At 38.5% G+C, this 14,342-nt stretch overlaps 1 protein-coding gene and 1 long non-coding RNA gene across 2 annotated transcripts in view; one reads left to right on the forward strand and one right to left on the reverse strand.

Annotated features, from left to right (window-relative positions):
* The first annotated feature begins 268 nt into the window (after positions 1–268).
* Positions 269–1,284, forward strand: LOC114563225 (uncharacterized). Its single transcript, XR_003693596.1, has 3 exons — positions 269–549; positions 646–864; positions 994–1,284. It is a non-coding gene; the product is annotated as an uncharacterized LOC114563225 (long non-coding RNA).
* Positions 1,285–4,717: 3,433 nt separating this feature from the next.
* The window catches only part of fat2 (FAT atypical cadherin 2), a 128,071-nt gene continuing 118,446 nt past the window's right edge, over positions 4,718–14,342 (reverse strand). Inside the window, exon 29 of the mRNA XM_028590185.1 lies at positions 4,718–8,582. Within this exon, the coding sequence (XP_028445986.1) occupies positions 8,083–8,582 (500 nt within the window). The 3' untranslated portion in view covers positions 4,718–8,082. The remainder of the gene's footprint in view (positions 8,583–14,342) is intronic.

Here is a 14,342-nt window from a genome sequence, read left to right on the forward strand (position 1 = left end):
ATACTATGACTTTATTATGACTTTTTTTCGACATACTATAGTAGGCTATGACTTTTTACTAAACACTACGGGGCGGTTTCCCAGACAGTGATTAAATTAGGCCAAGACTAGGCCTTAATCCAGAATAGTTAATCACTGCTCAATAAATGGCTTTCTGAAACACAGACTAATTAGAGATTAAGAACACCTGGACTATGAAGTCTTGTACCAAAGTAAACAAGATTAATTTAAAACCACCTGTGCCAGTCTGAATTAGCTGGACTGAGGTTGCCTATAAAACATGGAATGGACAAAGAAACACCTAAAACATAAGGAACTGGAGAAGGAAATTCAAGGAAAGCAATGGCAGCAGAAAAATGACCGCGATCAAAAAACTTTAGTGAGTATGATAAAAGTCTTTTAAAGACAATAGTATCAAGACACCCAGTCATTGAAGACAAACAGCACACATCTGCTGTGGAATCAAAGAAAAGGAATGCATGGAAATCCATCTGTAATGAATTTAATGCAAATGAACAAACATCCACAAGAACAATACAACAGCTTCAGGTAAGGATTGTCAATTTCTATTACCTTTGATAGCTGTATTTTATTACTGTTTTGTGATATCAATGGATTGACACTACAGTATTATATTCGGTACAGGTTTTGTGGAAGAATATAAAAATCAACCTAAAAAAAACTGCTGCAGAAGCCCGAAGAGAGAGGTTTAAGACTGGTGGAGGACCTGCAAATAAAGATACTGATCAGTTGGATGACTTACTGACAGGAATCATGGAGAACCAGCAACCTTTGGAGAACATACCAGATGATGACCATCTAGACAGTTCAGATGAGGGATCACACACACACATACTACAATGGGTATATTTTGGCATTTCGTACTCTCCTTTCAAACTTTCCTTTCTTTGTTTCATTCTTTCATTTGATGTGGAACATTTCTCATTTAATGTGCATTTATTTGATTATATATGAACTGTTCTTTTTTTCAAGGAGAAAGTCAAAGGGACATAACTGAAGCGCTGCAAGGTAATTTACCCTCCACATCCTCAGAAACTAGGGTGGCAGTGTCTGCCAGTACCGGTGATCAAAACAAGAGTCACAATCCACGAAAAGCTGGCCATTGAATTTCATGAACACAAGTTGAAGTACCTTAAGGAGGAGCATGAAATGAAAATGAAGATCCTCCAAGTAGAACTGGAAATGAAGATGGAAGGAGACAGAGATGCAACTGTCTGATATCACAACAATGAATATGGAATAAAAATTGTTTATTAAATCATTTTTGATGTTTTGGGTGTTTCTTTAATATACCAGACAAATACTTGTAAAATACAGTCATTCACTCATTACATGTGAACATGTATCAGATCCCAGCAGAAGTGTGACAAGGTAATGTCAAAAGTGACCCAATGAAAAAGCATCTCTGTAGGCAAGTCCTTCTGTGTGGTCTGTTGTAAATGGTGGTGTATCTAGATTGTCATCCTCCTGTATCGGGGGATCTGGGCATCCATGCTGTTTCGGGTGGTTGTGAAGAACGGCTGTTGCAATGATAACGGTGCAGCATCTTCTTGGTTGGAATCTAAGTGTTTTCCGAAGGCACTGAAAGTGACTCTTCCAAACCCCAAACATGCGCTCTACTAGTCCCCTCGTGCGCGTATGAGCCTGGTTGTAGCGCCTTTGCTCAGTAGTTGTTGGGTGCAAGTATGGTGTAAACAGAGAATTCTTCTAAGCATACCCACTGTCACCAAGCAATATTCCCTTGTGATCTCCTCTTTCAAACTGAGAACACAGATGAGTTAAGGAAGATCCGGGAATCATGAGTTGCACCTTTCCAACGCGCAACAATGTTTGAAAACTGTAACTTGGGAGTGCATACACCTTGGACATTTATAGAAAACCAGTTCTTGCGGTTCCTGTATTCCTCAGCATCTGGAGAAGAGGGACGTTTTATGGGAATATGGCTTCAATCTATGCAGCCTATGACTCCTGGGAAGTTCCCATATTCATAGAATTGTACCTTGTAGTTTGCCTGGGTCGCAGCATCAGGGAAGTTTATGTAATGTCTTCTCAATTCACAAATAGCCATGCATACTCTGTGAATGACTTTACATACTGTAGGTTCACTGAGACCACATAAGTGCCCAGTTTCTCTGTGAAAGGTGCCACATGCCAAAAATCGTAAAGTTATGAGCACCTGCAGACAAACTGCTACAGGCCGTCCTCTTTGGGTAACAGATGAAAGCCTTGGTTCCAAAAGTGAAATGAGATCCACAACATTTACTTTATGCATTCGAAAACGATCTCGAAAACTAATGTCATCAAAGCATTGCAATGGGTTACTTCTGTCAGCAAGAACTTGCCTAGCTGGTGGTATTCGTTGTTCTTCATTGACATACTCCAAGTAATCCATGTGTCTTCTTTTAAAAAAACAACTTGTAATCTGAAGTTAAACCTGCCTCCTGGGTGGTTTAATTTAAGCCTCAATTTAGTCCTGAAGTATCTCTGATCTTCCTTCAGGAAATCAGCTTAGTTTATCCAGGACTAGGCCAAGTCTAGGACTATTTTACAACGTGACCAAGAAACGTTAAAAGGCCTTTTCAGTCTAGGACTAGCCTTAATCTCTGTCTGGGAAACCGCCCCTACATTATGACTCATTTTGACATACTATACTATGACCTGTTATGACTATTTTCGATATACTATACTATGACTTCATTTCGACATACTATTCTATGACTTTATTAAGACTTTTTTTCGACATACTATATTATGACTTTTTTTGACTTTTTACTACATACTATAATATGACTTTTTTAGATATACTATACTACGACTTTTTTATGAGTTTTTTCTACATACTTTACTAGGAATTTTTCAACATACTACACTAAGACATTTTATGACTCTTTACTATATACTATAATATGACTTTTAACATTTTTTTTATATACTGTAGATTACTTTTTTCGACATGCTATATTATAACTTCATTTCAACATTTATACTCTGACCTTTTATGACTATTTTTTGGCATTCCATAGTATGTCTTTTTTTCAACATACTATACTATGATTTTTTTTTCATACTATACTATGACTTTTTTGATTTTGTTTTACATAAAATCCTATACTGTGACTTTGTGACTTTTTTCCGATAAACTACATTATGATCTTTTATGACTATTTTTCGACATACTATTCTATGAATTCATTTTGACATACCTGACTATGCCTTTTTTTTCCCGACATACTATACTATGACTTTTTATGACTTTTTTTTTCCCGACATAATGCTATGACTTTTTACTACACACTATATTATGACTTTATTTCGACAAACTATACTATGACTAGGGTTGGGCATCGTTTGGATTTTAATGATTCTGATTCCAATTCCGATTCTTCATTTCGATTCCGGTTCTTATCGATTCTCGATTCCGATTCTTTGAGGGGTGGAGTTGAAACGGGTCACATGCCTATTTTCACAAATAAGAGGGAAGTTTTATTTTGATTCAAAGGTGGGTTGCAGTTTAACAGGGCCTTTTCAACGTAAAATAAAGCCAGACTAGAACACCGCTTACTGTGCTCCAAGGCTGCAACAAAACAAGCACCTGGCTGCTACGGAAACCAAAACTTGTGCATATTAAATTGGGAAACAATGATTGAATTTGAAACCAAATCCTCTAAACGATTCCAAACGATTCCAATAAAGGAACGATTCTACTGGAATTGTAATTTTTGAAATGATTCCAAGTAGGAATCGGTTCTCGATGCCCAACCCTAACTATGACCTGTTATGACTATTTTCAACATACTATACTATGACTTCATTTCAACATACTATTGTATGACCTATTATGACTATTTTTCAACATACTATAGTATGACTTTTTTTGTATTGCATGAAGATGGTCCAGTACCGAAACGTTGCCTATTATTAAAACTTCATATATTTTAGTTAAACAGTGTGCAGGAGATTTTCTTAGCGACATACTATACTATGACTTATTAATGCCTTTTTTTTTACATACTATACAACTTTTTTTTCCGACATACTATACTATGACTTAATTTCGACATACTAAAGTATGACTTTTTATGACTATTTTTTGACATACTATAATATTACTTTTTTATGACTTCTTTGACATACCATGCTATGACTTTTTATGATATACTACACTGCGACTTTTTTCGACATACTATGACTTTTTATGATATACTATACTATGACTTTTTTTCAACATACTATAGTATGACTTTTTATGACATTTTTCTACATACTATAACACAACTTTTTTAATGACTTTTTCCGACACACTATGCCTTTTTTAATTATTTTTTTTAACATACTTTTCTATGACTTTTGTTTTGAACATACTATACTGTCTTTTTATGACTTTTACATGGTAAAGCATCTTTCCATTCATTCTGATGGCGTACATTTTTGTCTGTAAGGAAATTGACAATAATAGTGGGTGGGCAGAGTTGCTTAACCCCATCAGTCCCAGCTTTGTCCCAGTAACTTACAATCTGTCACCTTCTTACATCACTGAGGTGCGTGGTTAAATTCAAATTACCCGTGATTTCCTCTGATAACACAAATCCTGTCTGGAGAAAGCTTATTTTTTTTTACTTCTTTCCCGACAGTGACAAAACCCACAGTTTGTGTGTGTGTGTGTAACATGCTGGGAACACAAAGCAGCAAGAATTAATGTTCTTAGAAGATTATCTTTATTCATATTCTCTTTACAATATTGAAAAACAAAATGGAAAGACGGTATCTTAATAAAATCTCTCACAGAGAAACAACAGGGCAAAACATGGGGAGGCCCATATTGATAAAAAAAAATAAACTTTTATGAATGAAAACAAATGTACCTTACATTCAAGTGAGTCATATTCGGCACAAACAACAACAGCAACACACAGATACAGACTCTATGTACAACACAATACCTGTACACTATAAAGGTCTTTTTTGTACAGATATAGTACAGGTATATATTTTTTTCTTTCCGAAACAGCAATCATATTTAAACCAGACAGAAATTAAATTAACCCACAACATACAACAACAATTGCATTAAAACAGCTGGGAGGATTTAGTTACACATTCTTAGATTTCACAAAATAAGAGATGGCGATGACTGACCTAACAAATAAGGATTTATTTGGGAACAGCAGGAATATAGTTACTCAAATGAAAATGTTGATAAGTGGGTATATTTTGGCGATTATAACAGACAGATTTATGATATAACACTTTCCCTGCTTTTCAAAAATTCTCAATTCTTGCTTAGGAAATTGCCTTACAATGCTTGGACTGAAACAACAAAAGGTAGCAAAAATACACGGTGAAATACCGTATATGATGAAGGAAGTTTGATTTGGCACTCATTAAGGCCTATATTATTCATCCAGGATATTCAATTCAAACGGCTTATCTGTTATTGGCGCAACACTGCCTACTGTGAGAGACATTAGTAATTTTTAAAATTAATTGCTTTGAGTTTTTTTTCCATTATATAAACTTGAAAGTTCCAAACCTTATTTCTTTTAGTCTTCCTTTTTCGGAACTAGTGCCAAAACTCAGCAGTAAAAACAGCAGTGAATAAATATGTATTAATATCTGCAAAGTGTGTGTTTTGATTTAGCCCCACTACACACACACTTGGGATGATAGAAATTAATGATACAGTTACAGAAAAAAAACATTTTTCTCTGTGACTGACCTAACTAACCTATTTAACCCCGACTGAATCAGCCTGATGTCTGTTCACACGTTACAACAAAAGCCTTTTTCTAAAACAGGCAGTGCCCTTGTGTCTTGTTGATCTCCCCAGCCTCCAGGACCTGTGTCAAAATCCAGTTAGTATGATTTAACATGCATCATCTGCATCCCTGACACGTTAACAAGGAGGCAGCAAACAAACAGCTGATTTGTCTTTTAGATGTGGCCTTCTATCGGCCTTGACCTGACAGAAGTTAAGTGTTGTTTGGACAGCATAGTGGCCTGCTGATCTTGGTTGTGATAGCAACCAAAGACTTGAATAAACCTGATTTAAACATCATGTATGAATACAAAGAATAGACTGCTGAGCGGCCAAATGGAAATGTCAATTTATACATAATGCATGTGGCTTTCTGTAGAGTGCTAACATATATATATTACAACTGAATAATTTACACAGAATGTGCGTTTTGTTCACTCTACTAAAAGAGACAAACCATGGCTTCCACAGTAGGTTTCTTTCAGTGAGTTCAGATAAGAAGAAAACACTGAGAAATCCATTCATTTTCTTTTAAAGGAATTTTTGAAGCAAGTTGTCGTTGCCGTTTGTAATTTCTCAATTTTATAGACTCAATGACCTATCAGTTAAATAAGAGTTTAGGTTGTTTTTTTCTTTTCTTTTTAGGAATTATTATTTTCCAACAACTATTGTTTAAAAAAAGATTTTCAAGCAAACATGCCAAACAATTTCTAGTTCCAGCTTAAGCATCATTAGATGTTGCTCTAAGTTCTTTTTAAAAGAAATGTTCAGGAAGTCATTTTGTCTGAAGTGATATTTAATTGTGAATATTGTGGCTCTTAACAGTTGATTTTGCTGCTCGGGCTAAACATGGACTCTACAATTCAGTACAAAACATTTACTTTGTAATATGTTGCATAATGCACAACAAACTCTTGACCGAAACAAGCATTTCTTCCATCTGAGCCTTGCACCATTTAAAATGATTGCATAGATGTTTTTGTACGGCGCTTCTTTAACTACTCCACATTAAGTGTTAGCTTTATCACGCTGCGGAGCTGAACTTGATCACAAACACCAACGTCTCCTCCAAAGAAAATACTGTAATCTAGTTCACGCTTATTAAAATCCAAGAGGAGATGCTTTCACATTCAAAATCGACAGAATGTACCGTAAGGGAAACAGCGTTGATACTAGTAACACTCAGAGTTAAAATACATCTACTTCACGACAAACCTCACTTTGTGTTCATGGCTTCTTATCTTTTTTTTTTTTTTCTAATGAGGATCCAGCCCCCTTCATTGTAACAGACAGCGAGATTAAACAACAGCAACGGTAAACAGATTAAAGAGTTCACTGAAATGTTTATCCTGCATGAAATGTGCTTAATGTCTATTTTAATACCTATAGAGTTGAAATAGTGGGCCAACATTAGACACACATTCAACCTGCGTTTTTTTGCCAACATTTCTTGCAGTGCTTTTATGATAAAAGAAATTCCACGTTAACACAAACACACCGCAGAATGTGGACATGATAAACACTGTTTACCTTTCATACAGTGCAACACTCATCAAAGCTCTTTATCAGGATTTCATTAGACGTTTGAATGTCACTTTGGCCACTGCCATGGCAACTGTGTTTTCCTCATGCCTGTTGTCTCCCATTTAATCACATCATTCGATGCATAGCATGCATACCATTATCGATGTTTGGCAGAGCTGAAATTGATGTTTTTAGAGTGGCTGGCTTGTTCGAGAAGTGAAATGCAAGGGATATGCAGTTGTGTGATGTTGAGAAAGCAGAATCCTCTTCTAAGAGTCAGATTCTCTCATGTTAAAGCTTAAAAAAAAGTCTTGAGTTTTGCCTTATTTTGACAAAGAAACACAGAAAGTCCACAGTCAAGTGAGTAATACGCTTCACAACTTCACAACCCTCACAAATTAACGAGTGCTCTCGGTGGCATCTCTTAGGTGTCGGGGATGAACTGCTGCTGAACTCTCTGCGCTGAATTAACCGAGGAGCACTGAATTACCCCCGTCTAGTCTGGCACAGTAGGACTACACTACTTTGAAAACACATGAAAGACATCTGAACGGTTCGCATGGCACTTTCTTCTGTGAAAAAAAAAGGACTCCGATCTCACAGTGAGAGAGTGCTGCTCTGCCGTTTCAAAGAGTCCTATCTGAGAGCTGTCCTTGCACACAAAGCTGCCTTAGAATGGAGTTGCACAACACAGTGGCATGTACTTGCACTGTTTAGGTTCCCATATGAAACTGAAATTGCCACAAAAAAAAGCACGTAGGCTTCGAACCCAAACTGGGGTCTTAAAACATCACCTCCTCACAGCTCCCGTAATCGCTCTCCACCATGCTGGACGCTTCGTAGCTGCTCGGGTTCCGCCCTGCTGCTCTCGTTTGAGGCTCGGCGGGGTTGGGCGCCGGCAATGGGCCGGCCTGCTCTGCGTACGACGGCATAGCCACGCTCAGACGCATGCTGAGTCTCTTGTAGCCTCCCGAGACGTTGTCCAGGCTGCGGGCGTGCTGGGTGGGGTAGTAGCTGATGGCAGTGTACTCGTTGGGGCACTGGGAGCTGGGAAGAGGAAGCCCGTCGGGACCCAGGAAGTCGTCCAGATTCTGGTTGCTGTAGCAGGGCGGTAAGGGAGCGCGGCGGTCACATCGATCCAGTGGAAATGGGAAGCCGCCGAATCGAGAGTTCCGTCGCGAGTCCATGGTGGAGGTGGTGGAGTAGGCGTCCTCTACGATGTCAAACTGGGGGAACTCCTGGACCGCTGGGGGGCCGTAGTAGTTGGGGTCTGCTGGATAGACTGGTGAGAGAGCACAGACATGGAAAACATCAGAATCATTCATCTTGATACGTTCTTTAGATCCACTAGTTGGTCATCAATTGCTATGACCCAACAGATTCTAGGGTATTATAATGTAGTGCTGACCGATTAGTCAATTTACCGTTTAGTCTATCTACAGAAATTTGATTAATTTATTAAGCAAAAATGCGAAACCTTTGCCAGTTCCAGCTTCTCAAATGTGAGAATTAGCTGCTTATGTCACTGTAAAATGAGTTTCTTTGCGTTACTGACTGCCGGTTGAACAAAACAAGGTGTCACTTTGGGTAACTGCATAGGACATTTTTCAGTTTTTTTTAAAATTTTTATAGACTGAGCGATTAATTGCTAGCCTGGGAAAACCCTGACGAACTTCTGGCAAATTTGAGATTTGCTCTGCAAGTCAGTCTGGCCAAGAGCCCGTTCAAGCCCATTTCCAATTTTTTCCAAATTGAGGCACCAGTCACAACCGCTGAGGCGGGCTTTACACGATGACCATAGCGCAGCGACGGCGAGCAGCTTTTTGTTTACATTCAACATGACGGCTACTGCCACGTCACCCGGATCGTTGGTCTGATTGGTTGAAGGACTATCCAATTGCGCCCAGAGACATTGGAGCGGTGTCCGTTAGTGACGCCCCTTTGGAAATGGGCTGCGAATGAAGCTTGCCCAGACCCACTCTCAGTTACAACGGCAAAGGGTCTGGTGTCAACCAGGCTAATTAATTGCTAAATCTAACTATACAATAATCGTTAGTTGCAGTACTAAGATCGTAATGAACAAATGCTAAATAGGGCAAAGGGGTTCATCAATAATTGGCATTTGCAGGCAATATAAAATGGAATGTGATTTTTTTTTTTGCATTAACACAAAAAATATCAAGCAGTAGTTTTTTTTAAGAATTGTGACAGACATTTTTACTACCACTATTATCAGTGCTCTTTGGAGCACTTTTGTCTATTATCAGCCAACGTATTCACAGATATCATACGTTTGCATAAGTTGTCTGTGTTAATTTGGCTGTGAAAACATTGACACTACTGTCTGCCAGTGTGTCTGCAAGTCGACACCCATTGGGGTGAGAAGTTTACCACTTAGTTTTAAATAGCTGCCACATGAGTGACATCAGCCCACACACTGAAAAAAACTACTTTCATCAACATTTATTGTCAATGAAAGATAAATACTAAAAAACACTGCGACAGTTGTTGCTGTGCATGACGGATATGATGCCAAGTGTGAGGTTTTAAGACAGCTTTGGATATTTGCATATTAAATCCTTCACTGTGGATTTGCAGAGGTGTCAGTTTCATTAGTGGAGGAGGAGGAGGGGAGATGTCTAAAGAAAGCTCATGGCCTAAAGTCACCACATTTACTTTAATATTTTAGATAAATGGCTGATCCAGACTTAAAAGTAGAATAATCCCCTCAGCTTGGATCAACAGAATTATAATAAACTAATATTAAGACAATGAAAGGACAACCTCGATGATAAGCTATGGATTTTTCTACATCCCTGTGTCTGCTCGTAACACTTTATCACTTAAATATTTCCCCGAAAATAATCTCAAGCTAAATCCCCAACCTTGATAAAGGCCTACTTATCACGTTTTATCACCATTTTATTGTGCTAATAAGAATTTACACCCAGTGGAGTGACTTGGTAGCCAAGTAGTTACAGCGCACGCCATATAACCATAACGCCCCGAGGTAGATTCTGGCCTTGGGACCTTTGTTGCATGTCATACCCTCCCCTCTCTTTTCCCTATGTCTACACTGTCCTCTGTCAAATAAAGGCTAAATGCCAAAGGAATTGTATTTTGTAAAAAGAAAAGTTACACCCTGTAGACTTATAACATCACATTAAGTCAGATATAGTCAGTTCTGCATGGCCTGGGTATGCATAGAATATTCACTTGCACTTTAACTATTACAACATCTTAATAACTTGTACTTCATGTTTCAAGAAAATGGCTATAATCTGTTGTATGGCTGTTTTGTTGCTTGCATGGCTTCATGTACTAATTATGGATGCTGATGATGTTTATCTGTTAATGTCTTGCTGCTTCCTGTCGCTCTGCATGGCTTCTTGAGAAAGCATATTTCTCTAGCTGTCTTCGTGGTGTCTTATTGTCTTCTGTTATTTGAACCTGTACTAATGTCTTGCCGTTTCCTGGTGCTCTGGTCTCCAAACATCTAGTCTTTCTTTCTGTCTTTTTTTTTTTTTTTTTTTTTTGCGTGTTGTTATTTTTTGACAATTTTTTGACAATAGTTTTTCTCGCCTTTTTTATGAAATAAAAAAATTCTTTGGCACTTCTTTCTAAGTTTTTGGTGCTTTTTCGGACATTTGTTGCCTTTTGACGTTTTTGTCTCTTTTTCGACCATATTTTTTTTTTTTTTTTTTTTTTTTTTTTTTTTAAATACATGCAGACATATCCTCCCTAAATAGTTGGAGATCTCAACCTTCCCAATGTTGACCCCAAAGTTACGCCCTTGGCTCTCTTTATGAAAGCTTTTACGTTCATTGAAGAAAATTGCATTAGCTATCGTGGCTAATAAGACCCCCCTACATTGTTGTTATTGATATTATTATAAAAGTATAACAGTGATAACAATAATGTAACAATTATAATGAACAAAAGAGCCGAAGTGTCCTACAGTGTCGCAGCTTAGCTCACACTATTTGACTGACAGGAAACACCCTGAAGCGATGAGCGCTTAGCAGACAAGATGGGAGGCAAAATCTGAAAATATAAATTTGCTTTCTCGAGGATAATTACCACTTCAAATTCCTGCCCTTCATCCCCAAATTCTCAAAGTAACAAGGCGGAGGCATTATGCAGTTTGTTCAAACAAAAAAAAGCCTCCTGCTGTCCCTTGAACTACTGAGAACACTAAACAGACTCCTAGCTGCTTGTGCTGTGAGACAGAGAGAGAAGATGAGACAAAGTAGCAGAGAGATAGAGAGAGAGACTGGAAACAAAATGAAGAGAGCAAAATTGGTTACTTTGCACATTTTGGGAGAGAAACAATCAGGGAAAGAATTTGAGACAAGAGAGGACTGAAAAGACGAGTGATGGAGGGTGTGAAAGAGAGATAAAGGTCACAGGGAGAGATGGATAGATAAGGGGGAAGGCAAAAGAGACAAGCAACTTTAAATCTCCCTCTGTAGACCTAATAGACATCAAAGGGATTCGGCATTGCTTGGTAATTATTCGATGAATAGTTAGGAACAAGAGCTGCTTCTTTTCTTAGGCTGGAAAGAGCAGGGAACTTTGATCACTGATGCAGGCTGAAAAATGGTTGAGAAATGAATCAGATTTTTACAGTGAGTATAACATAGGGTGTTTGCTATATGTCCTCTTCTGCAGTCTGTGACTCTTATATATATATATATATATAACCCTATATCCTGAAAATCATGTTGACATACTGCTAATTTGCAACAGCAAATATGTTTTAAAAGAAACTCATGCCACCGGGATAAAAAAAAAAAAAAATTTGATCAACGTTTTTAATGAATGCACCTGCCAAGTCGCAAAATGTTCATACTGAGTGTAGTCTCGCATTGCCAGACCTTCCTCGACAGCGCTGTGGAGTAGGGTCTGGCTAGTAGGGCTGTCACGATTCCCCAAATCCTCGATTTGATTACATTTTCGATTCTAAGGTCACGGGTTTTTTTTAAAGCACAGGTTGCTATGCCATTTTTAGACTAGACTTGTATGAAATATAATATCTGACCTTTGTTCGCAATGTATATCCTCGGGAAGGAACTTGTTTTGGTGGAACATGTGTACCTTTGAAAGTTGTTTTATTCGTGCGAGAGAAAACTCTCTGAGATCTGAGGAGCAGTTACCCATAGTCCTCAGAAATCCACTGCAGTTTAAAATGCCAACACAAAGGAAGAGGAAGGTGATGGACATCCGGTGGCATTTCCAGCGGCACCTGAACAATCCCGGAAGTGGAACATCATGGATATAGCCTATACTGAGTGTAACTGAAAAACATTCACTGACAATATCTTAATTTGCTTTTGCTAGAATATCAGCTTGTGGCAACTAATGCATGATGAATGTTTCCACAGTGATCGGCATTGTATTAAATCTGAACTGATCCTGGGGCGCCTGGATAGCTCACCTGGTAGAGTTCTCTCTCCCCTCTCACATCTTCAGCTGGCCTATATAATAAAGGCCTAAAATGCCCCAAAAAATTATCTTTAAAAAAACATAATAATAATAATCTGAACCGATCCTTTAAATCTACGTAACTTTGTAGGCTCAAACCACAGACATCAAAGGGAGCATTCAGCTTGGATTCAAAGGTTGTTATTACCACACTTTGAACCGTTCAAAACATACTTTTAGAACAAGAGCTGTTCTTTTTCTAAAGGTGCAGAGAACAAAGTCTCGGATCCCCACCGCGGGCTGCAACAAGGAAAATAAATGGCAGATTGTTGACTTAAAGATTTATTACACCAAACTGAGCTCTCTTTTGAGGTAACTCTTCATCTGAAGCTTAAGTCCTAGTGGGAATATAATGCCTCTGGAAAGGAATTTAAGGCCTCATGAAATGTGGATCAAATAATCTACTATGCAAATATAATTGCTTGTATATTCAAAGGCTTTTGTCTGTGAAATGATGAATGTTTCCCACCTCTGGGCCTCTCGCTGTTATTAACCAGTGAAGCGGGGCATAAATGAACATTTTAAAACATAATTTATATCAAAATGTCACCACAGTACACATTAATGCCTGTATCAGGGGGATTCTCCTCTGTTTTGGTTGGCTGCTGAGGTGGAAAGTTTTAGCAACGTGTATTTAATTCACTGGCATTTCTCTTTAACTACATACGCCTCTTGTCTTTTCCCTAAATTAGCTTTTTAAACAGCCTTAAAAAGGACATTAAATATACAGGAGCATGTCCTTTATTGTCCACGATAAGGTTGAGCAGATGAATGACCTGCCAGGCTAGCGTTGCCTGGGGAGCGATGGCATGGCGAATGCCTGATCTCTTTTCATCTGTCTCGAGAACATAGCAGCGTGGCATATTGATCCAGTACATGAATACAAATTTCTGTATAACATGTATGACTTCATGTACTGAATATAGATGCCGATGATGGTTATCTGTTGATGTCTTGCTTGACTTCTGTTATTTTAACCTGTACTAATGTCTTGCTGTTTCCTGGTGCTCTGGTCTCCAAACATCTAGTCTCGTATTGCCAGACCTTCCTCCACAGCGCTGCAGAGAAAGGTCTGGCTAGTCCACACAACATCCCGGGATGGGAGAAAAACATGCTCTGGTTTATTGGCATTTCTTTAAACCAATCACAATCGCTTCTGCAAAATAGTCTTGGCGAAGGAACTTGTTTTGGTTCACCAAAAGAAAGAGAGAAAATGAGATGGGCGGCAGATGGTAGAGGAAAAGAAAAAAATTATGAGAGCAAAAAAAATTTGAGACAAGAGATGGAGGGTGTGAAAGAGACTTAAAAATCATGATTTGTTGAAAATAACCTCTAAACATGGAGGTTCGAGAGGGGCTGAGGCAGAGCAAAAATCTGATTTGAGAGCTGAAATTCAACCACATCTGATTTTTGAGGCTGTCATCCATCCGGCATGTTTAAACTGCGCCCATATATAGAGGTTTACGCCTTGGTGCAGCGGGCGCATGTTCAACTCCGCCCTACCGCCCTTTGCTGCATGCACATTCCCCCCTCTCTCTCCCTTTCATGTCTTCAGCTG

The sequence above is a fragment of the Perca flavescens genome, chromosome 10, assembly GCF_004354835.1.
Source record: "Perca flavescens isolate YP-PL-M2 chromosome 10, PFLA_1.0, whole genome shotgun sequence".
Taxonomy (NCBI): Eukaryota; Metazoa; Chordata; class Actinopteri; order Perciformes; family Percidae; genus Perca; species Perca flavescens.